This window comes from Salmo trutta, chromosome 12 (genome assembly GCF_901001165.1).
Source record: "Salmo trutta chromosome 12, fSalTru1.1, whole genome shotgun sequence".
In the NCBI taxonomy this organism is placed as follows: Eukaryota; Metazoa; Chordata; class Actinopteri; order Salmoniformes; family Salmonidae; genus Salmo; species Salmo trutta.
The window spans coordinates 96,473,746-96,499,922 of record NC_042968.1 but is presented as its reverse complement, the minus strand read 5'-3'; the positions used below and the strand labels follow the sequence as shown (position 1 = coordinate 96,499,922).

The 26,177-nt window shown below is 42.9% G+C and overlaps 1 protein-coding gene across 1 annotated transcript in view; it reads right to left on the bottom strand.

Moving 5' to 3' along the window:
- Positions 1–8,398: 8,398 nt before the first annotated feature.
- The window catches only part of polq (polymerase (DNA directed), theta), a 76,923-nt gene continuing 59,144 nt past the window's right edge, over positions 8,399–26,177 (bottom strand). Inside the window, exons 32-34 of the mRNA XM_029766755.1 lie at positions 25,491–25,626; positions 10,940–11,046; positions 8,399–9,653 (exon numbers count right to left, since the gene is read on the bottom strand). Coding sequence (XP_029622615.1) covers positions 9,540–9,653; positions 10,940–11,046; positions 25,491–25,626 — 357 coding nt within the window. The 3' untranslated portion in view covers positions 8,399–9,539. The remainder of the gene's footprint in view (positions 9,654–10,939; positions 11,047–25,490; positions 25,627–26,177) is intronic.

Sequence of the window (26,177 nt, the reverse complement as noted above, 5' to 3'; positions counted from 1 at the left end):
ATAGTAATTATAGTGGACAGTAACCACAACCATGTTATAGTATTATAGTGGACATAACCACACCATGTTATATGTATTATAGTGACAGTAACCACACCATGTTTATATCAATAGTAATTATTGTGACAGTGACCACACCATGTTATATCGATAGTATTTATTGTGGACAGTACCCACCATGTTATAGTATTATAGTGGACAGTAACCACACCATGTTATATCGATAGTATTTATTGTGGACAGTGACCACACCATGTTATATCGATAGTATTTATTGTGGACAGTAACCACACCATGTTATAGTATTATAGTGGACAGTAACCACACCATGTTATATCGATAGTATTTATTGTGGACAGTGACCACACCATGTTATAGTATTATAGTGGACAGTAACCACACCATGTTATAGTGGACAGTAACCACACCATGTTATAGTAATATAGTGGACAGTAACCACACCATGTTATAGTATTATAGTAGACAGTAACCACACCATATTATAGTATTATAGTAGACAGTAACCACACCATATTATAGTATTATAGTGGACAGTAACCACACCATGTTGTAGTATTATAGTAGACAGTAACCACACCATGTTATAGTATTATAGTGGACTGTAACCACACCATGTTATAGTATTATTGTGGACAGTAACCACACCATGTTATAGTATTATAGTGGACAGTAACCACACCATGTTATATCAATAGTATTTATAGTGGACAGTAACCACACAATGTTATAGTATTATAGTGGACAGTAACCACACCATGTTATAGTATTATAGTGGACAGTAACCACACCATGTTATAGTTTTATATTGGACAGTAACCACACCATGTTATGGTGGACAGTAACCACACCATGTTATAGTATTATAGTGGACAGTGACCACACCATGTTATAGTATTATAGTAGACACACCATATTATAGTATGATAGTGGACAGTAACCACACCATGTTATAGTATTAAAGTGGACAGTAACCACACCATGTTATAGTATTATAGTAGACAGTAACCACACCATATTAAAGTATTATAGTGGACAGTAACCACAACATGTTATAGTATTATAGTGGACAGTAACCACACCATGTTATAGTATTATGGTAGACAGTAACCACACCATATTATAGTATTATAGTGGACAGTAACCACACCATGTTATAGTATTATAGTAGACAGTAACCACACCATGTTATAGTATTATAGTGGACAGTAACCACACCATGTTATAGTATTATAGTGGACAGTAACCACACCATGTTATAGTATTATAGTGGACAGTAACCACACCATGTTATAGTATTATAGTGGACAGTAACCACACCATGTTATAGTATTATAGTGGACAGTAACCACACCATGTTATATCAATAGTATTTATTGTGGACTGTGACCACACCATGTTATATCGATAGTATTTATTGTGGACAGTGACCAGACCATGTTATAGTATTATAGTGGACAGTAACCACACCATGTTATATCGATAGTATTTATTGTGGACAGTGACCACACCATGTTATAGTATTATAGTGGACAGTAACCACACCATGTTATAGTGGACAGTAACCACACCATGTTATAGTATTATAGTGGACAGTAACCACACCATGTTATAGTATTATAGTAGACAGTTACCACACCATGTTATAGTATTATAGTTGACAGTAACCACACCATGTTATAGTATTATAGTAGACAGTAACCACACCATATTATAGTATTATAGTGGACAGTAACCACACCATGTTATAGTATTATAGTAGACAGTAACCACACCATGTCCTAGTATTATAGTGGACAGTAATGTGGACACCATGTTATAGTATTATAGTGGACAGTGACCACACCATGTTATAGTATTATAGTAGACAGTAACCACACCATATTATAGTATTATAGTGGACAGTAACCACACCATATTATAGTATGATAGTGGACAGAAACCACACCATGTTATAGTATTATAGTGGACAGTAACCACACCATGTTATATCGATAGTATTTATTGTGGACAGTGACCACACCATGTTATAGTATTATAGTGGACAGCAACCACACCATGTTATAGTGGACAGTAACCACACCATGTTATAGTAATATAGTGGACAGTAACCACACCATGTTATAGTATTATAGTAGACAGTAACCACACCATATTATAGTATTATAGTAGACAGTAACCACACCATATTATAGTATTTTAGTGTACAGTAACCACACCATGTTATAGTATTATAGTAGACAGTAACCACACGATGTTATAGTATTATAGTGGACTGTAACCACACCATGTTATAGTATTTTTGTGGACAGTAACCACACCATGTTATAGTATTATAGTGGACAGTAACCACACCATGTTATATCAATAGTATTTATAGTGGACAGTAACCACACAATGTTATAGTATTATAGTGGACAGTAACCACACCATGTTATAGTATTATAGTGGACAGTAACCACACCATGTTATGGCGGACAGTAACCACACCATGTTATAGTATTATAGTGGACAGTGACCACACCATGTTATAGTATTATAGTAGACAGTAACCACACCATATTATAGTATTATAGTGGACAGTAACCACACCATATTATAGTATGATAGTGGACAGTAACCACACCATGTTATAGTATTATAGTGGACAGTAACCACACCATGTTATAGTATTATAGTAGACAGTAACCACACCATATTAAAGTATTATAGTGGACAGTAACCACAACATGTTATAGTATTATAGTGGACAGTAACCACACCATGTTATAGTAGACAGTAACCACACCATATTATAGTATTATAGTGGACAGTAACCACACCATGTTATAGTATTATAGTAGACAGTAACCACACCATGTTATAGTATTATAGTGGACTGTAACCACACCATGTTATAGTATTATAGTGGACAGTAACCACACCATGTTATAGTATTATAGTGGACAGTAACCACACCATGTTATAGTATTATAGTGGACAGTAACCACACCATGTTATATCAATAGTAATTATTGTGGACAGTGACCACACCATGTTATATCAATAGTATTTATTGTGGACAGTGACCACACCATGTTATAGTATTATAGTGGACAGTAACCACACCATGTTATATCGATAGTATTTATTGTGGACAGTGACCACACCATGTTATATCGATAGTATTTATTGTGGACAGTAACCACACCATGTTATAGTATTATAGTGGACAGTGACCACACCATGTTATAGTATTATAGTGGACAGTGACCACACCATGTTCTATCAATAGTATTATAGTGGACAGTAACCACACCATGTTATGGTGGACAGTAACCACACCATGTTATAGTATTATAGTGGACAGTGACCACACCATGTTATAGTATTATAGTGGACAGTGACCACACCATGTAGTAGTGACAGTAACCACACCATGTATAGTATTATAGTGGACAGTAACCCACACCATATTATAGTGGACAGTGACCACACCATGTTATAGTATTATAGTGGACAGTAACCACACCATGTTATAGTATTATAGTGGACAGTAACCACACCATGTTATAGTGGACAGTAACCAACACCATGGTATAGTATTATAGTGGACAGTAACCACACCATGTTCTAGTATTATAGTGGACAGTAACCACACCATGTTTATAGTATTATAGTGGACATTAACCACACCATGTTACAGTATTATAGTGGACAGTAACCACCACCATGTTATAGTATTATAGTGGACAGTAACCACAACCATGTTATAGTATAATAGTGGACAGTAACCACACCCATGTTATAGTATTATAGTGGACAGTAACCACACCCATATTATAGTGGACAGTGACCCACACCATGTTATAGTATTATAGTGGACAGTAACCACACCATGTTATAGTATTATAGTGGACAGTAACCACACCATGTTATAGTGGACAGTAACCACACCATGTTATAGTATTATAGTGGACAGTAACCACACCATGTTATAGTATTATAGTGGACAGTAACCACACCATGTTATAGTATTATAGTGGACAGTAACCACACCATGTTACAGTATTATAGTGGACAGTAACCACACCATGTTATAGTATTATAGTGGACAGTAACCACACCATGTTATAGTATTATAGTGGACAGTAACCACACCATGTTATAGTATTATAGTAGACAGTAACCACACCATGTTATAGTATTGTTGTGGACAGTGACCACACCATGTTATAGTATTTTAGTGGACAGTAACCACACCATGTTATATCGATAGTATTTATAGTGGACAGTGACCACACCATGTTATAGTATTATAGTGGACAGTAACCACACCATGTTATAGTATTATAGTGGACAGTAACCACACCATGTTATAGTATTATAGTGGACAGTAACCACACCATGTTATAGTATTATAGTGGACAGTAACCACACCATGTTATAGTATGATAGTGGACAGTAACCACACCATGTTATATCGATAGTATTTATTGTGGACAGTAACCACACCATGTTATAGTATTATAGTGGACAGTGACCACACCATGTTATATCAATAGTATTTATTGTGGACAGTGACCACACCATGTTATATCAATAGTATTTATTGTGGACAGTGACAACACCATGTTTTAGTATTATAGTGGACAGTAACCACACCATGTTCTATCAATAGTATTTATTGTGGACAGTAACCACACCATGTTATATCAATAGTATTTATTGTGGACAGTGACCACACCATGTTCTATCAATAGTATTTATAGTGGACAGTAACCACACCATGTTATATCGATAGTATTTATAGTGGACAGTGACCACACCATGTTATAGTATTATAGTGGACAGTAACCACACCATGTTATAGTATTATAGTGGACAGTGACCACACCATGTTATAGTATTATAGTGGACAGTGACCACACCATGTTCTATCAATAGTATTATAGTGGACAGTAACCACACCATGTTATGGTGGACAGTAACCACACCATGTTATAGTATTATAGTGGACAGTGACCACACCATGTTATAGTATTATAGTGGACAGTGACCACACCATGTTATAGTATTACAGTGGACAGTAACCACACCATGTTATAGTATTATAGTGGACAGTAACCACACCATATTATAGTGGACAGTGACCACACCATGTTATAGTATTATAGTGGACAGTAACCACACCATGTTATAGTATTATAGTGGACAGTAACCACACCATGTTATAGTGGACAGTAACCACACCATGTTATAGTATTATAGTGGACAGTAACCACACCATGTTCTAGTATTATAGTGGACAGTAACCACACCATGTTATAGTATTATAGTGGACATTAACCACACCATGTTACAGTATTATAGTGGACAGTAACCACACCATGTTATAGTATTATAGTGGACAGTAACCACACCATGTTATAGTATAATAGTGGACAGTAACCACACCATGTTATAGTATTATAGTGGACAGTAACCACACCATATTATAGTGGACAGTGACCACACCATGTTATAGTATTATAGTGGACAGTAACCACACCATGTTATAGTATTATAGTGGACAGTAACCACACCATGTTATAGTGGACAGTAACCACACCATGTTATAGTATTATAGTGGACAGTAACCACACCATGTTCTAGTATTATAGTGGACAGTAACCACACCATGTTATAGTATTATAGTGGACAGTAACCACACCATGTTACAGTATTATAGTGGACAGTAACCACACCATGTTATAGTATTATAGTGGACAGTAACCACACCATGTTATAGTATTATAGTGGACAGTAACCACACCATGTTATAGTATTATAGTAGACAGTAACCACACCATGTTATAGTATTGTTGTGGACAGTGACCACACCATGTTATAGTATTTTAGTGGACAGTAACCACACCATGTTATATCGATAGTATTTATAGTGGACAGTGACCACACCATGTTATAGTATTATAGTGGACAGTAACCACACCATGTTATAGTATTATAGTGGACAGTAACCACACCATGTTATAGTATTATAGTGGACAGTAACCACACCATGTTATAGTATTATAGTGGACAGTAACCACACCATGTTATAGTATGATAGTGGACAGTAACCACACCATGTTATATCGATAGTATTTATTGTGGACAGTAACCACACCATGTTATAGTATTATAGTGGACAGTGACCACACCATGTTATATCAATAGTATTTATTGTGGACAGTGACCACACCATGTTATATCAATAGTATTTATTGTGGACAGTGACAACACCATGTTTTAGTATTATAGTGGACAGTAACCACACCATGTTCTATCAATAGTATTTATTGTGGACAGTAACCACACCATGTTATATCAATAGTATTTATTGTGGACAGTGACCACACCATGTTCTATCAATAGTATTTATAGTGGACAGTAACCACACCATGTTATATCGATAGTATTTATAGTGGACAGTGACCACACCATGTTATAGTATTATAGTGGACAGTAACCACACCATGTTATAGTATTATAGTGGACAGTAACCACACCATGTTATAATATGATAGTGGACAGTAACCACACCATGTTATATAGATAGTATTTATTGTGGACAGTGACCACACCATGTTATAGTGGACAGTAACCACACCATGTTATAGTATTATAGTGGACAGTAACCACACCATGTTATAGTATTATAGTGGACAGTAACCACACCATGTTATAGTATTATAGTAGACAGTAACCACACCATGTTATAGTATTATAGTGGACAGTAACCACACCATGTTATAGTATGATAGTGGACAGTAACCACACCATGTTATATCGATAGTATTTATTGTGGACAGTAACCACACCATGTTATAGTATTATTGTGGACAGTGACCACACCATGTTATATCAATAGTATTTATTGTGGACAGTGACCACACCATGTTATAGTGGACAGTAACCACACCATGTTATAGTATTATAGTGGACAGTAACCACACCATGTTATAGTATTATAGTGGACAGTAACCACACCATGTTATAGTATTATAGTAGACAGTAACCACACCATGTTATAGTATTATAGTGGACAGTAACCACACCATGTTATAGTATGATAGTGGACAGTAACCACACCATGTTATATCGATAGTATTTATTGTGGACAGTAACCACACCATGTTATAGTATTTATTGTGGACAGTGACCACACCATGTTCTATCAATAGTATTTATTGTGGACAGTGACCACACCATGTTCTATCAATAGTATTTATTGTGGACAGTGACCACACCATGTTCTATCAATAGTATTTATTGTGGACAGTGACCACACCATGTTATAGTATTATAGTGGACAGTAACTACACCATGTTATAGTATTATAGTGGACAGTAACCACACCATGTTATAGTATTATAGTGGACAGTGACCACACCATGTTATAGTATTATCGTGGACAGTAACCACACCATGTTATAGTATTATAGTGGACAGTAACCACACCATGTTATAGTATTATAGTGGACAGTAACCACACCATGTTATATCGATAGTATTTATTGTGGACAGTAACCACACCATGTTATAGTATTATAGTGGCCAGTAACCACACCATGTTATATCGAGAGTATTTATTGTGGACAGTGACCACACCATGTCATAGTATTATAGTGGACAGTGACCACACCATGTTATAGTATTATAGTGGACAGTGACCACACCATGTTATAGTATTATCGTGGACAGTAACCACACCATGTTATAGTATTATAGTGGACAGTAACCACACCATGTTATAGTATTATAGTGGACAGTAACCACACCATGTTATATCGATAGTATTGATTGTGGACAGTGACCACACCATGTTATAGTATTATAGTGGACAGTAACCACACCATGTTATAGTATTATTGTGGACAGTGACCACACCATGTTATAGTATTTATTGTGGACAGTAACCACACCATGTTATAGTATTATAGTGGACAGTGACCACACCACGTTATAGTATTATAGTGGACAGTAACCACACCATGATATAGTATTATAGTGGACAGTAACCACACCATGTTATAGTATTATAGTGGACAGTAACCACACCATGTTCTATCAATAGTATTTATTGTGGACAGTAACCACACCATGTTATATCGATAGTATTTATTGTGGACAGTGACCACACCATGTAACAGTATTATAGTGGACAGTAACCACACCATCTTACAGTATTATAGTGGACAGTGACCACACCATGTTCTAGTATTATAGTGGACAGTAACCACACCATGTTATAGTATTATAGTGGACAGTAACCACACCATGTTATATCGATAGTATTTATTGTGGACAGTGACCACACCATGTTATAGTAGTTATTGTGGACAGTGACCACACCATGTTATTTCGATAGTATTTATTGTGGACAGTGACCACACCATGTTACAGTATTTATTGTGGACAGTGACCACACCATGTTATATCGATAGTATTTATTTTGGACAGTGACCACACCATGTTATAGTATTATAGTGGACAGTAACCACACCATGTTATATCGATAGTATTTATTGTGGACAGTAACCACACCATGTTATAGTATTATAGTGGACAGTAACCACACCATGTTATAGTATTATAGTGGACAGTAACCACACCATGTTATAGTATTATAGTGGACAGTAACCACACCATGCTTTATCAATATTACTGGGATCAAAACATCACATTTCCCCTTCATCTCAGCAGGTTGATGTGGACCCACTAAAGTCCTCCTCGTTACATTAAATTCAGTACGCTGGTTAAAAACATGTTAAAGACACAAACATTTTACCCACAAAGTCATACACTGTAATTCCACTAGATATTCATAAATACTGTGCCTCTGCCCTGCCACCAACAGGCCCCAGTAATACCTCCTTCCTCTTTAAGGGGAGATAACTGGGCCGTTGTCCAGGTCCTTTGGGAGGAAGGGGAGATAATTGGGCCGTTGTTTAGGTCCTTTGGGAGGAAGGGGAGATAACTGGGCCGTTGTCCAGGTCCTTTGGGAGGAAGGGGAGATAAATGGGCCGTTGTTCAGTTGTCCAGGTCCTTTGGGAGGAAGGAGAGATAACTGGGCCGTTGTCCAGGTCCTTTGGGAGGAAGGGGAGATAACTGGGCCGTTGTCCAGGTCCTTTGGGAGGAAGGGGAGATAACTGGGCCGTTGTCCAGGTCCTTTGGGAGGAAGGGGAGATAACTGGGCCGTTGTCCAGGTCCTTTGGGAGGAAGGGGAGATAACTGGGCCGTTGTCCAGGTCCTTTGGGAGGAAGGGGAGACAACTGGGCCGTTGTCCAGGTCCTTTGGGAGGAAGGGGAGATAACTGGGCCGTTGTACAGGTCCTTTGGGAGGAAGGGGAGATAACTGGGCCGTTGTACAGGTCCTTTGGGAGGAAGGGGAGATAACTGGGCCGTTGTCCAGGTCCTTTGGGAGGAAGGGGAGATAATTGGGCCGTTGTTCAGATGTCCAGGTCCTTTGGGAGAAAGGGGAGATAACTGGGCCGTTGTTTAGATGTCCAGGTCCTGCAGGTTTCCCCAGCTGGGTCCCACCTTGACCTTGGCTTTCAGCTTAACATAAAGCTTCACAGCACTCTCCATCTCTCTCTTCACTATTTGAGCCACCTAGACATTACAAACATAGAAATAGAATTTACCAGACCTCCCCATTCAGGTCAATGCCGCCATAATGGGTGGACTGGCAGCCATTGCGAGTTTACCAGTCAAATTGCCAGGGTTCCATTCATTTTCTATTTATATGGTTACAGGAAGCTTTATAAAGGTTATAGGAAGCTTTATAAAGGCTATAAGACATCAGTGTTACATACATTTTTACATACATTTTTACATTTTTAGTCATTTAGCAGACGCTCTTATCCAGAGCGACTTACAGTAGTGAATGCATACATTTCATACAATTTCATACATATCATACATTTTTTTCCTGTGCTGGCCCCCCGTGGGAATCAAACCCACAACCCTGGTGTTGCAAACACCATGCTCTACCAACTGAGCTACAGGGAAGGCTGTTGTTGGGTTGTAATTTGAATTACTTGCAACACCAGAAGTGAATGGTTACATGTATGTGGAATGTTTATGGTGGGGTCGATGGGGGTCGGATAAGAAGGAGGGGCCTGGAATGTTACTAAGGGAGGGAAAAGGAAATCGCATGGCTGAGGTCACTGATAAGGGTGGATAGCTGTGGATTAGTGAGGAATGTGGGCCGAGGTCAGGTCACTGATAATGGTGGATCGCTGTGGATTAGTGAGGAATGGGGACCGAGGTCAGGTCACTGATAAGGGTGGATAGCTGTGGATTAGTGAGGAATGGGGACCGAGGTCAGGTCACTGATAAGGGTGGATAGCTGTGGATTAGTGAGGAATGGGGGCCGAGGTCAGGTCAATTTAAGGGAGAAGGAACAATTTATTACCCACATCACTTAACTTCCTGCCTAGCAATAAAGATGTCATGTTTACAAGGAAGGTGGAGACTTCCCCTAAAGGGGGGTATATATACTGGTGCTGGTGGGAACAAGTCTTTGTCTGTTCAGCTGTCTGACCCATTGGGTGAATAAACTTGGTTTGAGCTTGTCCTAGTTGTCCAGTAGTTTTTACTGTCAGTTTAGAACCTAACACTGTATAAGGTCAGGGGTTAAAGGTCAGAGTGTTACCTGTATGAGGTTAGGGGTTAAAGGTCAGAGTGTTACCTGTATGAGGTTAGGGGTTAAAGGTCAGAGTGTTACCTGTATGAGGTTAGGGGTTAAAGGTCAGATTGTTACCTGTATGAGGTCAGGGGTTAAAGGTCAGAGTGTTACCTGTATGAGGTTAGGTCAGTATTACCTGTATGAGGTCAGGGGTTAAAGGTCAGAGTGTTACCTGTATGAGGTCAGGGGTTAAAGGTCAGAGTGTTACCTGTATGAGGTCCTCCTCTGCGGTCTCATAGATGAGTTCATCATGAAGCTGCAGGATGAAAAACGCCCCACGATGACGTTGAACAGCCCTGCCATGACCACGACTCTCTATAAAATATAATGTATACATCAATATATACCCCTGCCATGACTCTTTACAATACTGTGCATTAAGAAAGTATTCAGACCCCTTCCGCTTTTACACATTTTATTAAAAATAATTTCGAGTCTCATAGCAAAGGGTCTGAATACTTGTAAGTAAAGTATTTCAGTTTGACATTTTTAAAACCTGTTTTTGCTTTGTAATTATGGGGTATTGTGATGTCATTATGGGGTATTGTGATGTCATTATGGGGTATTGTGATGTCATTATGGGGTATTGTGATGTCATTATGGGGTATTGTGATGTCATTATGGGGTATTGTAATGTCATTATGGGGTATTGTGATGTCATTATGGGGTATTGTGATGTCATTATGGGGTATTGTGATGTCATTATGGGGTATTGTGATGTCATTATGGGTATTGTGATGTCATTATGGGGTATTGTAATGTCATTATGGGGTATTGTGATGTCATTATGGGGTATTGTGATGTCATTATGGGGTATTGTGATGTCATTATGGGGTATTGTGATGTCATTATGGGGTATTGTAATGTCATTATGGGGTATTGTGTGTAGATTAATTAGGAGAGGGGGGGGGGACTATTTAATCCATTTTAGAATAAGGCTGTAATGTAACAAAATGTGTAAAGTCTAGGGGTCTGAATACTTTCTGAATGCTCTGTACCTGGCCCTTCCAGAGCTCAGTGTATTCACTATGACACCCAGAGCTCAGTGTATTCACTATGACACCCAGAGGCAGAGCTCAGTGTATTCACTATGACACCCAGAGCTCAGTGTATTCACTATGACACCCAGATCTCAGTGTATTCACTATGACACCCAGAGCTCAGTGTATTCACTATGACACCCAGAGCTCAGTGTATTCACTATGACACCCAGAGGCAGAGCTCAGTGTATTCACTATGACACCCAGAGCTCAGTGTATTCACTATGACACCCAGAGCTCAGTGTATTCACTATGGCACCCAGAGCTCAGTGTATTCACTATGACACCCAGAGCTCAGTGTATTCACTATGACACCCAGAGCTCAGTGTATTCACTATGGCACCCAGAGCTCAGTGTATTCACTATGACACCCAGAGGCAGAGCTCAGTGTATTCACTATGACACCTAGAGGCAGAGCTCAGTGTATTCACTATGACACACAGAGCTCAGTGTATTCACTATGACACCCAGAGCTCAGTGTATTCACTATGGCACCCAGAGGCAGAGCTCAGTGTATTCACTATGACACCCAGAGCTCAGTGTATTCACTATGACACCCAGAGCTCAGTGTATTCACTATGACACCCAGAGGCAGAGCTCAGTGTATTCACTATGACACACAGAGCTCAGTGTATTCACAATGACACCCAGAGCTCAGTGTATTCACTATGGCACCCAGAGGCAGAGCTCAGTGTATTCACTATGACACCCAGAGGCAGAGCTCAGTGTATTAACTATGACACCTAGAGCTCAGTGTATTCACTATGACACCCAGAGCTCAGTGTATTCACTATGACACCCAGAGCTCAGTGTATTCACTATGACACCCAGAGCTCAGTGTATTCACTATGACACCCAGAGGCAGAGCTCAGTGTATTCACTATGACACCCAGAGGCAGAGCTCAGTGTATTCACTATGACACCTAGAGCTCAGTGTATTCACTATGACACCTAAAGGCAGAGCTCAGTGTATTCACTATGACACCTAGAGCTCAGTGTATTCACTATGACACCTAGAGCTCAGTGTATTCACTATGACACCTAGAGCTCAGTGTATTCACTATGACACCCAGAGCTCAGTGTATTCACTATGACACCCAGAGGCAGAGCTCAGTGTATTCACTATGACACCCAGAGGCAGAGCTCAGTGTATTCACTATGACACCTAGAGCTCAGTGTATTCACTATGACACCTAGAGCTCAGTGTATTCACTATGACACCCAGAGCTCAGTGTATTCACTATGACACCCAGAGGCAGAGCTCAGTGTATTCACTATGAATCCCAGAGCTCAGTGTATTCACTATGACACCCAGAGCTCAGTGTATTCACTATGACACCCAGAGCTCAGTGTATTCACTATGACACCTAGAGCTCAGTGTATTCACTATGACACCCAGAGGCAGAGCTCAGTGTATTCACTATGACACCTAGAGCTCAGTGTATTCACTATGACACCCAGAGGCAGAGCTCAGTGTATTCACTATGACACCCAGAGGCAGAGCTTAGTGTATTCACTATGACACACAGAGCTCAGTGTATTCACTATGACACCCAGAGGCAGAGCTCAGTGTATTCACTATGACACCCAGAGCTCAGTGTATTCACTATGACACCCAGAGCTCAGTGTATTCACTATGACACCCAGAGGCAGAGCTCAGTGTATTCACTATGACACACAGAGCTCAGTGTATTCACAATGACACCCAGAGCTCAGTGTATTCACTATGGCACCCAGAGGCAGAGCTCAGTGTATTCACTATGACACCCAGAGGCAGAGCTCAGTGTATTAACTATGACACCTAGAGCTCAGTGTATTCACTATGACACCCAGAGCTCAGTGTATTCACTATGACACCCAGAGCTCAGTGTATTCACTATGACACCCAGAGCTCAGTGTATTCACTATGACACCCAGAGGCAGAGCTCAGTGTATTCACTATGACACCCAGAGGCAGAGCTCAGTGTATTCACTATGACACCCAGAGGCAGAGCTCAGTGTATTCACTATGACACCTAGAGCTCAGTGTATTCACTATGACACCTAAAGGCAGAGCTCAGTGTATTCACTATGACACCTAGAGCTCAGTGTATTCACTATGACACCCAGAGGCAGATCTCAGTGTATTCACTATGACACCCAGAGCTCAGTGTATTCACTATGACACCTAGAGGCAGAGCTCAGTGTATTCACTATGAAACCCAGAGCTCAGTGTATTCACTATGACACCCAGAGCTCAGTGTATTCACTATGACACCTAGAGCTCAGTGTATTCACTATGACACCTAGAGCTCAGTGTATTCACTATGACACCTAGAGCTCAGTGTATTCACTATGACACCCAGAGCTCAGTGTATTCACTATGACACCCAGAGCTCAGTGTATTCCCTATGACACCCAGAGGCAGAGCTCAGTGTATTCACTATGACACCCAGAGGCAGAGCTCAGTGTATTCACTATGACACCCAGAGCTCAGTGTATTCACTATGACACCCAGAGGCAGAGCTCAGTGTATTCACTATGACACCCAGAGCTCAGTGTATTCACTATGGCACCCAGAGGTAGAGCTCAGTGTATTCACTATGACACCCAGAGCTCAGTGTATTCACTATGACACCCAGAGGCAGAGCTCAGTGTATTAACTATGACACCTAGAGCTCAGTGTATTCACTATGACACCCAGAGGCAGAGCTCAGTGTATTCACTATGACACACAGAGCTCAGTGTATTCACTATGACACCCAGAGCTCAGTGTATTCACTATGGCACCTAGAGCTCAGTGTATTCACTATGACACCTAGAGCTCAGTGTATTCACTATGACACCTAGAGCTCAGTGTATTCACTATGACACCTAGAGCTCAGTGTATTCACTATGACACCCAGAGCCAGAGCTCACTGTATTCACTATGACACACAGAGCTCAGTGTATTCACTATGACACCCAGAGCTCAGTGTATTCACTATGGCACCCAGAGGCAGAGCTCAGTGTATTCACTATGACACCCAGAGGCAGAGCTCAGTGTATTCACTATGACACCTAGAGCTCAGTGTATTCACTATGACACCTAGAGCTCAGTGTATTCACTATGACACCCAGAGCTCAGTGTATTCACTATGACACCCAGAGGCAGAGCTCAGTGTATTCACTATGACACCCAGAGGCAGAGCTCAGTGTATTCACTATGACACCTAGAGCTCAGTGTATTCACTATGACACCTAGAGCTCAGTGTATTCACTATGACACCCAGAGCTCAGTGTATTCACTATGACACCCAGAGGCAGAGCTCAGTGTATTCACTATGAATCCCAGAGCTCAGTGTATTCACTATGACACCCAGAGCTCAGTGTATTCACTATGACACCCAGAGCTCAGTGTATTCACTATGACACCTAGAGCTCAGTGTATTCACTATGACACCCAGAGGCAGAGCTCAGTGTATTCACTATGACACCTAGAGCTCAGTGTATTCACTATGACACCCAGAGGCAGAGCTCAGTGTATTCACTATGACACCCAGAGGCAGAGCTTAGTGTATTCACTATGACACACAGAGCTCAGTGTATTCACTATGACACCCAGAGCTCAGTGTATTCACTATGACACCCAGAGCTCAGTGTATTCACTATGACACCCAGAGGCAGAGCTCAGGGTATTCACTATGACACACAGAGCTCAGTGTATTCATTATGACACCCAGAGCTCAGTGTATTCACTATGGCACCCAGAGGCAGAGCTCAGTGTATTCACTATGACACCCAGAGGCAGAGCTCAGTGTATTCACTATGACACACAGAGCTCAGTGTATTCATTATGACACCCAGAGCTCAGTGTATTCACTATGGCACCCAGAGGCAGAGCTCAGTGTATTCACTATGAATCCCAGAGCTCAGTGTATTCACTATGACACCCAGAGCTCAGTGTATTCACTATGACACCCAGAGCTCAGTGTATTCACTATGACACCTAGAGCTCAGTGTATTCACTATGACACCCAGAGGCAGAGCTCAGTGTATTCACTATGACACCTAGAGCTCAGTGTATTCACTATGACACCCAGAGGCAGAGCTCAGTGTATTCACTATGACACCCAGAGGCAGAGCTTAGTGTATTCACTATGACACACAGAGCTCAGTGTATTCACTATGACACCCAGAGCTCAGTGTATTCACTATGACACCCAGAGCTCAGTGTATTCACTATGACACCCAGAGGCAGAGCTCAGTGTATTCACTATGACACACAGAGCTCAGTGTATTCATTATGACACCCAGAGCTCAGTGTATTCACTATGGCACCCAGAGGCAGAGCTCAGTGTATTCACTATGACACCCAGAGGCAGAGCTCAGTGTATTCACTATGACACCCAGAGCTCAGTGTATTCACTATGACACCTAGAGCTCAGTGTATTCACTATGACACCCAGAGCTCAGTGTATTCACTATGACACCCAGAGGCAGAGCTCAGTGTATTCACTATGACACCCAGAGCTCAGTGTATTCACTACGACACCCAGAGGCAGAGCTCAGTGTATTCACTATGACACCTAGAGCTCAGTGTATTCACTATGACACCTAGAGCTCAGTGTATTCACTATGACACCTAGACCTCAGTGTATTCACTATGACACCCAGAGCTCAGTGTATTCACTATGACACCCAGAGGCAGAGCTCAGTGTATTCACTATGACACCCAGAGCTCAGTGTATTCACTATGACACCCAGAGCTCAGTGTATTCACTATGACACCCAGAGCTCAGTGAATTCACTATGGCACCCAGAGGTAGAGCTCAGTGTATTCACTATGACACCCAGAGGCAGAGCTCAGTGTATTCACTATGACACACAGAGCTCAGTGTATTCACTATGACACCCAGAGCACAGTGTATTCACTATGACACCCAGAGGCAGAGCTCAGTGTATTTACTATGACACCCAGAGCTCAGTGTATTCACTATGGCACCCAGAGGCAGAGCTCAGTGTATTCACTATGACACCCAGAGGCAGAGCTCAGTGTATTCACTATGACACCTAGAGCTCAGTGTATTCACTATGACACCTAGAGCTCAGTGTATTCACTATGACACCTAGAGCTCAGTGTATTCACTATGACACCCAGAGCCAGAGCTCAGTGTATTCACTATGACACACAGAGCTCAGTGTATTCACTATGACACCCAGAGCTCAGTGTATTCACTATGGCACCCAGAGGCAGAGCTCAGTGTATTCACTAAGACACCCAGAGGCAGAGCTCAGTGTATTCACTATGACACCTAGAGCTCAGTGTATTCACTATGACACCCAGAGCTCAGTGTATTCACTATGACACCCAGAGGCAGAGCTCAGTGTATTCACTATGACACCCAGAGGCAGAGCTCAGTGTATTCACTATGACACCTAGAGCTCAGTGTATTCACTATGACACCCAGAGCTCAGTGTATTCACTATGACACCCAGAGCTCAGTGTATTCACTATGACACCCAGAGGCAGAGCTCAGTGTATTCACTATGAATCCCAGAGCTCAGTGTATTCACTATGACACCCAGAGGCAGAGCTCAGTGTATTCACTATGACACCCAGAGCTCAGTGTATTCACTATGACACCCAGAGCTCAGTGTATTCACTATGACACCTAGAGCTCAGTGTATTCACTATGACACCCAGAGGCAGAGCTCAGTGTATTCACTATGACACCTAGAGCTCAGTGTATTCACTATGACACCCAGAGGCAGAGCCCAGTGTATTCACTATGACACCCAGAGGCAGAGCTTAGTGTATTCACTATGACACACAGAGCTCAGTGTATTCACTATGACACCCAGAGCTCAGTGTATTCACTACGACACCCAGAGCTCAGTGTATTCACTATGACACCCAGAGGCAGAGCTCAGTGTATTCACTATGACACACAGAGCTCAGTGTATTCACTATGACACCCAGAGCTCAGTGTATTCACTATGGCACCCAGAGGCAGAGCTCAGTGTATTCACTATGACACCCAGAGGCAGAGCTCAGTGTATTCACTATGACACCTAGAGCTCAGTGTATTCACTATGACACCTATAGCTCAGTGTATTCACTATGACACCCAGAGCTCAGTGTATTCACTATGACACCTATAGCTCAGTGTATTCACTATGACACCCAGAGCTCAGTGTATTCACTATGACACCCAGAGGCAGAGCTCAGTGTATTCACTATGACACCCAGAGCTCAGTGTATTCACTATGACACCCAGAGGCAGAGCTCAGTGTATTCACTATGACACCTAGAGCTCAGTGTATTCACTATGACACCCAGAGCTCAGTGTATTCACGATGGCAACCAGAGGCAGAGCTCAGTGTATTCACTATGACACCCAGAGGCAGAGCTCAGTGTATTCACTATGACACCCAGAGCTCAGTGTATTCACTATGACACCTAGAGCTCAGTGTATTCACTATGACACCCAGAGCTCAGTGTATTCACTATGACACCCAGAGGCAGAGCTCAGTGTATTCACTATGACACCCAGAGCTCAGTGTATTCACTACGACACCCAGAGGCAGAGCTCAGTGTATTCACTATGACAACTAGAGCTCAGTGTATTCAATATGACACCTAGAGCTCAGTGTATTCACTATGACACCTAGACCTCAGTGTATTCACTATGACACCCAGAGCTCAGTGTATTCACTATGACACCCAGAGCTCAGTGTATTCCCTATGACACCCAGAGGCAGAGCTCAGTGTATTCACTATGACACCCAGAGGCAGAGCTCAGTGTATTCACTATGACACCCAGAGCTCAGTGTATTCACTATGACACCCAGAGCTCAGTGTATTCACTATGACACCCAGAGGCAGAGCTCAGTGTATTCACTATGACACCCAGAGCTCAGTGAATTCACTATGGCACCCAGAGGTAGAGCTCAGTGTATTCACTATGACACCCAGAGGCAGAGCTCAGTGTATTCACTATGACACACAGAGCTCAGTGTATTCACTATGACACCCAGAGCACAGTGTATTCACTATGACACCCAGAGGCAGAGCTCAGTGTATTTACTATGACACCCAGAGCTCAGTGTATTCACTATGGCACCCAGAGGCGGAGCTCAGTGTATTCACTATGACACCCAGAGGCAGAGCTCAGTGTATTCACTATGACACCTAGAGCTCAGTGTATTCACTATGACACCTAGAGCTCAGTGTATTCACTATGACACCTAGAGCTCAGTGTATTTACTATGACACCTAGAGCTCAGTGTATTCACTATGACACCTAGAGCTCAGTGTATTCACTATGACACCCAGAGCCAGAGCTCAGTGTATTCACTATGACACACAGAGCTCAGTGTATTCACTATGACACCCAGAGCTCAGTGTATTCACTATGGCACCCAGAGGCAGAGCTCAGTGTATTCACTAAGACACCCAGAGGCAGAGCTCAGTGTATTCACTATGACACCTAGAGCTCAGTGTATTCACTATGACACCTGGAGCTCAGTGTATTCACTATGACACCCAGAGCTCAGTGTATTCACAATGACACCCAGAGGCAGAGCTCAGTGTATTCACTATGACACCCAGAGGCAGAGCTCAGTGTATTCACTATGACACCTAGAGCTCAGTGTATTCACTATGACACCCAGAGCTCAGTGTATTCACTATGACACCCAGAGGCAGAGCTCAGTGTATTCACTATGAATCCCAGAGCTCAGTGTATTCACTATGACACCCAGAGGCAGAGCTCAGTGTATTCACTATGACACCCAGAGCTCAGTGTATTCACTATGACACCCAGAGCTCAGTGTATTCACTATGACACCTAGAGCTCAGTGTATTCACTATGACACCCAGAGCTCAGTGTATTCACTATGACACCCAGAGCTCAGTGTATTCACTATGACACCCAGAGGCAGAGCTCAGTGTATTCACTATGACACCCAGAGCTCAGTGTATTCACTATGACACCCAGAGGCAGAGCTCAGTGTATTCACTATGACACCCAGAGCTCAGTGTATTCACTATGGCACCCAGAGGTAGAGCTCAGTGTATTCACTATGACACCCAGAGCTCAGTGTATTCACTATGACACCCAGAGGCAGAGCTCAGTGTATTAACTATGACACCTAGAGCTCAGTGTATTCACTATGACACCCAGAGGCAGAGCTCAGTGTATTCACTATGACACACAGAGCTCAGTGTATTCACTATGACACCCAGAGCTCAGTGTATTCACTATGACACCCAGAGGCAGAGCTCAGTGTATTCACTATGACACACAGAGCTCAGTGTATTCACTATGACACCCAGAGCTCAGTGTATTCACTATGGCACCTAGAGCTCAGTGTATTCACTATGACACCTAGAGCTCAGTGTATTCACTATGACACCTAGAGCTCAGTGTATTCACTATGACACCCAGAGCCAGAGCTCAGTGTATTCACTATGACACACAGAGCTCAGTGTATTCACTATGACACCCAGAGCTCAGTGTATTCACTATGGCACCCAGAGGCAGAGCTCAGTGTATTCACTATGACACCCAGAGGCAGAGCTCAGTGTATTCACTATGACACCTAGAGCTCAGTGTATTCACTATGACACCTAGAGCTCAGTGTATTCACTATGACACCCAGAGCTCAGTGTATTCACTATGACACCCAGAGGCAGAGCTCAGTGTATTCACTATGACACCCAGAGGCAGAGCTCAGTGTATTCACTATGACACCTAGAGCTCAGTGTATTCACTATGACACCTAGAGCTCAGTGTATTCACTATGACACCCAGAGCTCAGTGTATTCACTATGACACCCAGAGGCAGAGCTCAGTGTATTCACTATGAATCCCAGAGCTCAGTGTATTCACTATGACACCCAGAGCTCAGTGTATTCACTACGACACCCAGAGGCAGAGCTCAGTGTATTCACGATGACACCTAGAGCTCAGTGTATTCACTATGACACCTAGAGCTCAGTGTATTCACTATGACACCTAGACCTCAGTGTATTCACTATGACACCCAGAGCTCAGTGTATTCACTATGACACCCAGAGCTCAGTGTATTCACTATGACACCCAGAGGCAGAGCTCAGTGTATTCACTATGACACCCAGAGCTCAGTGTATTCACTATGAAACCCAGAGCTCAGTGTATTCACTATGACACCCAGAGGCAGAGCTCAGTGTATTCACTATGACACCCAGAGCTCAGTGAATTCACTATGGCACCCAGAGGCAGAGCTCAGTGTATTCACTATGACACCCAGAGGCAGAGCTCAGTGTATTCACTATGACACCTAGAGCTCAGTGTATTCACTATGACACCTAGAGCTCAGTGTATTCACTATGACACCTAGAGCTCAGTGTATTCACTATGACACCTAGAGCTCAGTGTATTCACTATGACACCTAGAGCTCAGTGTATTCACTATGACACCCAGAGCCAGAGCTCAGTGTATTCACTATGACACACAGAGCTCAGTGTATTCACTATGACACCCAGAGGCAGAGCTCAGTGTATTCACTATGATACCTAGAGCTCAGTGTATTCACTATGACACCCAGAGCTCAGTGTATTCACTATGACACCCAGAGGCAGAGCTCAGTGTATTCACTATGAATCCCAGAGCTCAGTGTATTCACTATGACACCCAGAGGCAGAGCTCAGTGTATTCACTATGACACCCAGAGCTCAGTGTATTCACTATGACACCCAGAGCTCAGTGTATTCACTATGACACCTAGAGCTCAGTGTATTCACTATGACACCCAGAGGCAGAGCTCAGTGTATTCACTATGACACCTAGAGCTCAGTGTATTCACTATGACACCCAGAGGCAGAGCCCAGTGTATTCACTATGACACCCAGAGGCAGAGCTTAGTGTATTCACTATGACACACAGAGCTCAGTGTATTCACTATGACACCCAGAGCTCAGTGTATTCACTACGACACCCAGAGCTCAGTGTATTCACTATGACACCCAGAGGCAGAGCTCAGTGTATTCACTATGACACCCAGAGCTCAGTGTATTCACTATGACACCCAGAGCTCAGTGTATTCACTATGGCACCCAGAGGCAGAGCTCAGTGTATTCACTATGACACCCAGAGGCAGAGCTCAGTGTATTCACTATGACACCTAGAGCTCAGTTTATTCACTATGACACCTATAGCTCAGTGTATTCACTATGACACCCAGAGCTCAGTGTATTCACTATGACACCTATAGCTCAGTGTATTCACTATGACACCCAGAGCTCAGTGTATTCACTATGACACCCAGAGGCAGAGCTCAGTGTATTCACTATGACACCCAGAGGCAGAGCTCAGTGTATTCACTATGACACCTAGAGAAAGAGCTCAGTGTATTCACTATGACACCTAGAGGCAGAGCTCAGTGTATTCACTATGACACCCAGAGCTCAGTGTATTCACGATGGCACCCAGAGGCAGAGCTCAGTGTATTCACTATGACACCCAGAGGCAGAGCTCAGTGTATTCACTATGACACCCAGAGCTCAGTGTATTCACTATGACACCTAGAGCTCAGTGTATTCACTATGACACCCAGAGCTCAGTGTATTCACTATGACACCCAGAGGCAGAGCTCAGTGTATTCACTATGACACCCAGAGCTCAGTGTATTCACTACGACACCCAGAGGCAGAGCTCAGTGTATTCACTATGACACCTAGAGCTCAGTGTATTCACTATGACACCTAGAGCTCAGTGTATTCACTATGACACCTAGACCTCAGTGTATTCACTATGACACCCAGAGCTCAGTGTATTCACTATGACACCCAGAGCTCAGTGTATTCCCTATGACACCCAGAGGCAGAGCTCAGTGTATTCACTATGACACCCAGAGGCAGAGCTCAGTGTATTCACTATGACACCTAGAGCTCATTGTATTCACTATGACACCCAGAGCTCAGTGTATTCACTATGACACCCAGAGGCAGAGCTCAGTGTATTCACTATGACACCCAGAGCTCAGTGAATTCACTATGGCACCCAGAGGTAGAGCTCAGTGTATTCACTATGACACCCAGAGGCAGAGCTCAGTGTATTCACTATGACACACAGAGCTCAGTGTATTCACTATGACACCCAGAGCACAGTGTATTCACTATGACACCCAGAGGCAGAGCTCAGTGTATTTACTATGACACCCAGAGCTCAGTGTATTCACTATGGCACCCAGAGGCAGAGCTCAGTGTATTCACTATGACACCCAGAGGCAGAGCTCAGTGTATTCACTATGACACCTAGAGCTCAGTGTATTCACTATGACACCTAGAGCTCAGTGTATTCACTATGACACCTAGAGCTCAGTGTATTCACTATGACACCTAGAGCTCAGTGTATTCACTATGACACCTAGAGCTCAGTGTATTCACTATGACACCCAGAGCCAGAGCTCAGTGTATTCACTATGACACACAGAGCTCAGTGTATTCACTATGACACCCAGAGCTCAGTGTATTCACTATGGCACCCAGAGGCAGAGCTCAGTGTATTCACTATGACACCCAGAGCTCAGTGTATTCACTATGACACCCAGAGGCAGAGCTCAGTGTATTCACTATGACACCTAGAGCTCAGTGTATTCACTATGACACCTAAAGGCAGAGCTCAGTGTATTCACTATGACACCTAGAGCTCAGTGTATTCACTATGACACCTAGAGCTCAGTGTATTCACTATGACACCCAGAGGCAGAGCTCAGTGTATTCACTATGACACCTAGAGCTCAGTGTATTCACTATGACACCTAGAGGCAGAGCTCAGTGTATTCACTATGACACCCAGAGCTCAGTGTATTCACTATGACACCCAGAGCTCAGTGTATTCACTATGACACCTAGAGCTCAGTGTATTCACTATGAAACCTAGAGCTCAGTGTATTCACTATGACACCCAGAGCTCAGTGTATTCACTATGACACCAAGAGCTCAGTGTATTCACTATGATACCTAGAGGCAGAGCTCAGTGTATTCACTATGACACCTAGAGGCAGAGCTCAGTGTATTCACAATGACACCCAGAGCTCAGTGTATTCACTATGACACCTAGAGCTCAGTGTATTCACTATGACACCTAGAGCTCAGTGTATTCACTATGACACCCAGAGCTCAGTGTATTCACTATGACACCCAGAGGCAGAGCTCAGTGTATTCACTATGACACCCAGAGGCAGAGCTCAGTGTATTCACTATGACACCCAGAGGCAGAGCTCAGTGTATTCACTATGACACCCAGAGCTCAGTGTATTCACTATGACACCCAGAGGCAGAGCTCAGTGTATTCACTATGACACCCAGAGCTCAGTGTATTCACTATGGCACCCAGAGGCAGAGCTCAGTGTATTCACTATGACACCCAGAGGCAGAGCTCAGTGTATTCACTATGACACCCAGAGCTCAGTGTATTCACTATGACACCCAGAGCTCAGTGTATTCACTATGACACCCAGAGCTCAGTGTATTCACTATGACACCCAGAGCTCAGTGTATTCACTATGACACCCAGAGCTCAGTCTATTCACTATGACACCCAGAGCTCAGTGTATTCACTATGACACCTAGAGCTCAGTGTATTCACTATGGCACCCAGAGGCAGAGCTCAGTGTATTCACTATGACACCCAGAGGCAGAGCTCAGTGTATTCACTATGACACCTAGAGCTCAGTGTATTCACTATGACACCTAGAGCTCAGTGTATTCACTATGACACCCAGAGCTCAGTGTATTCACTATGACACCCAGAGGCAGAGCTCAGTGTATTCACTATGACACCCAGAGGCAGAGCTCAGTGTATTCACTATGACACCTAGAGCTCAGTGTATTCACTATGGCACCTAGAGCTCAGTGTATTCACTATGGCACCTAGAGCTCAGTGTATTCACTATGACACCTAGAGCTCAGTGTATTCACTATGACACCCAGAGCTCAGTGTATTCACTATGACACCCAAAGATCAGTGTATTCACTATGACACCCAGAGGCAGAGCTCAGTGTATTCACTATGACACCCAGAGCTCAGTGTATTCACTATGACACCCAGAGGCAGAGCTCAGTGTATTCACTATGACACCCAGAGCTCAGTGTATTCACGATGGCACCCAGAGGCAGAGCTCAGTGTATTCACTATGACACCCAGAGGCAGAGCTCAGTGTATTCACTATGACACCTAGAGCTCAGTGTATTCACTATGACACCTAGAGCTCAGTGTATTCACTATGACACCCAGAGCTCAGTGTATTCACTATGACACCCAGAGGCAGAGCTCAGTGTATTCACTATGACACCCAGAGCTCAGTGTATTCACTATGACACCCAGAGCTCAGTGTATTCACTATGACACCTAGAGGCAGAGCTCAGTGTATTCACCTGTGTGTTGGTGTGAGAGAGGGGCAGCAGGGTAGGTGTGTGTGTGTTACCTGTGTGTGTGTGTTACCTGTGTGTGTGTGTTGGTGTGAGAGAGGGGCAGCAGGGTAGCTGTGTGTGTGTGTGTGTGTTACCTGTGTGTGTGTGTTGGTGTGAGAGAGGGGCAGCAGGGTAGCTGTGTGTGTGTGTGTGTTACCTGTGTGTGTGTGTTGGTGTGAGAGAGGGGCAGCAGGGTAGGTGTGTGTGTGTTACCTGTGTGTGTGTGTTACCTGTGCGTGTGTGTTGGTGTGAGAGAGGGGCAGCAGGGTAGCTGTGTGTGTGTGTGTGTGTGTGTTACCTGTGTGTGTGTGTTGGTGTGAGAGAGGGGCAGCAGGGTAGGAGTCTCTCAGACATTGCTGGATGTTGACGGTAGCCAGTTTAACGATGTCAGCGGCTGATCCCTGGACTGTCGTGTTGACAGCCTGACGCTCTGCCTGAAGAGGATTCACACACACACACACACACACACACACACACACACACACACACACACACACACACACACACACAACTTACAGTTGAAGTCAGAAGTTTACATACACTTAGGTTGGACTCATTAAAACTCTTTTTTAACCACTCCACAAATGTCTTGTTAACAAACTATAGTTTTGGCAAGTCGGTTAGGACATCTACTTTGTGCATGACACAAGTAATTTTTACAACAATTGTTTACAGACAGATTATTTCACTTATAATTCACTGTATCACAATTCCAGTGGGTCAGAAGTTTAGATACACTAAGTTGACTGTGCCTTTAAACAGCTTGGAAAATTCCAGAAAATGATGTCATGGCTTTAGAAGCTTCTGATAGGCTAATTGACATCATTTGAGTCAATTGGAGGTGTACCTGTGGATGTATTTCAAGGCCTACCTTCAAACTCAGTGCCTCTTTGCTTGACATCATGGGAAAATCAAAAGAAATCAGCAAAGATCTCAGAAAAAAAATTGTAGACCTCCACAAGTCTGGTTCATCCTTGGGTGTAAT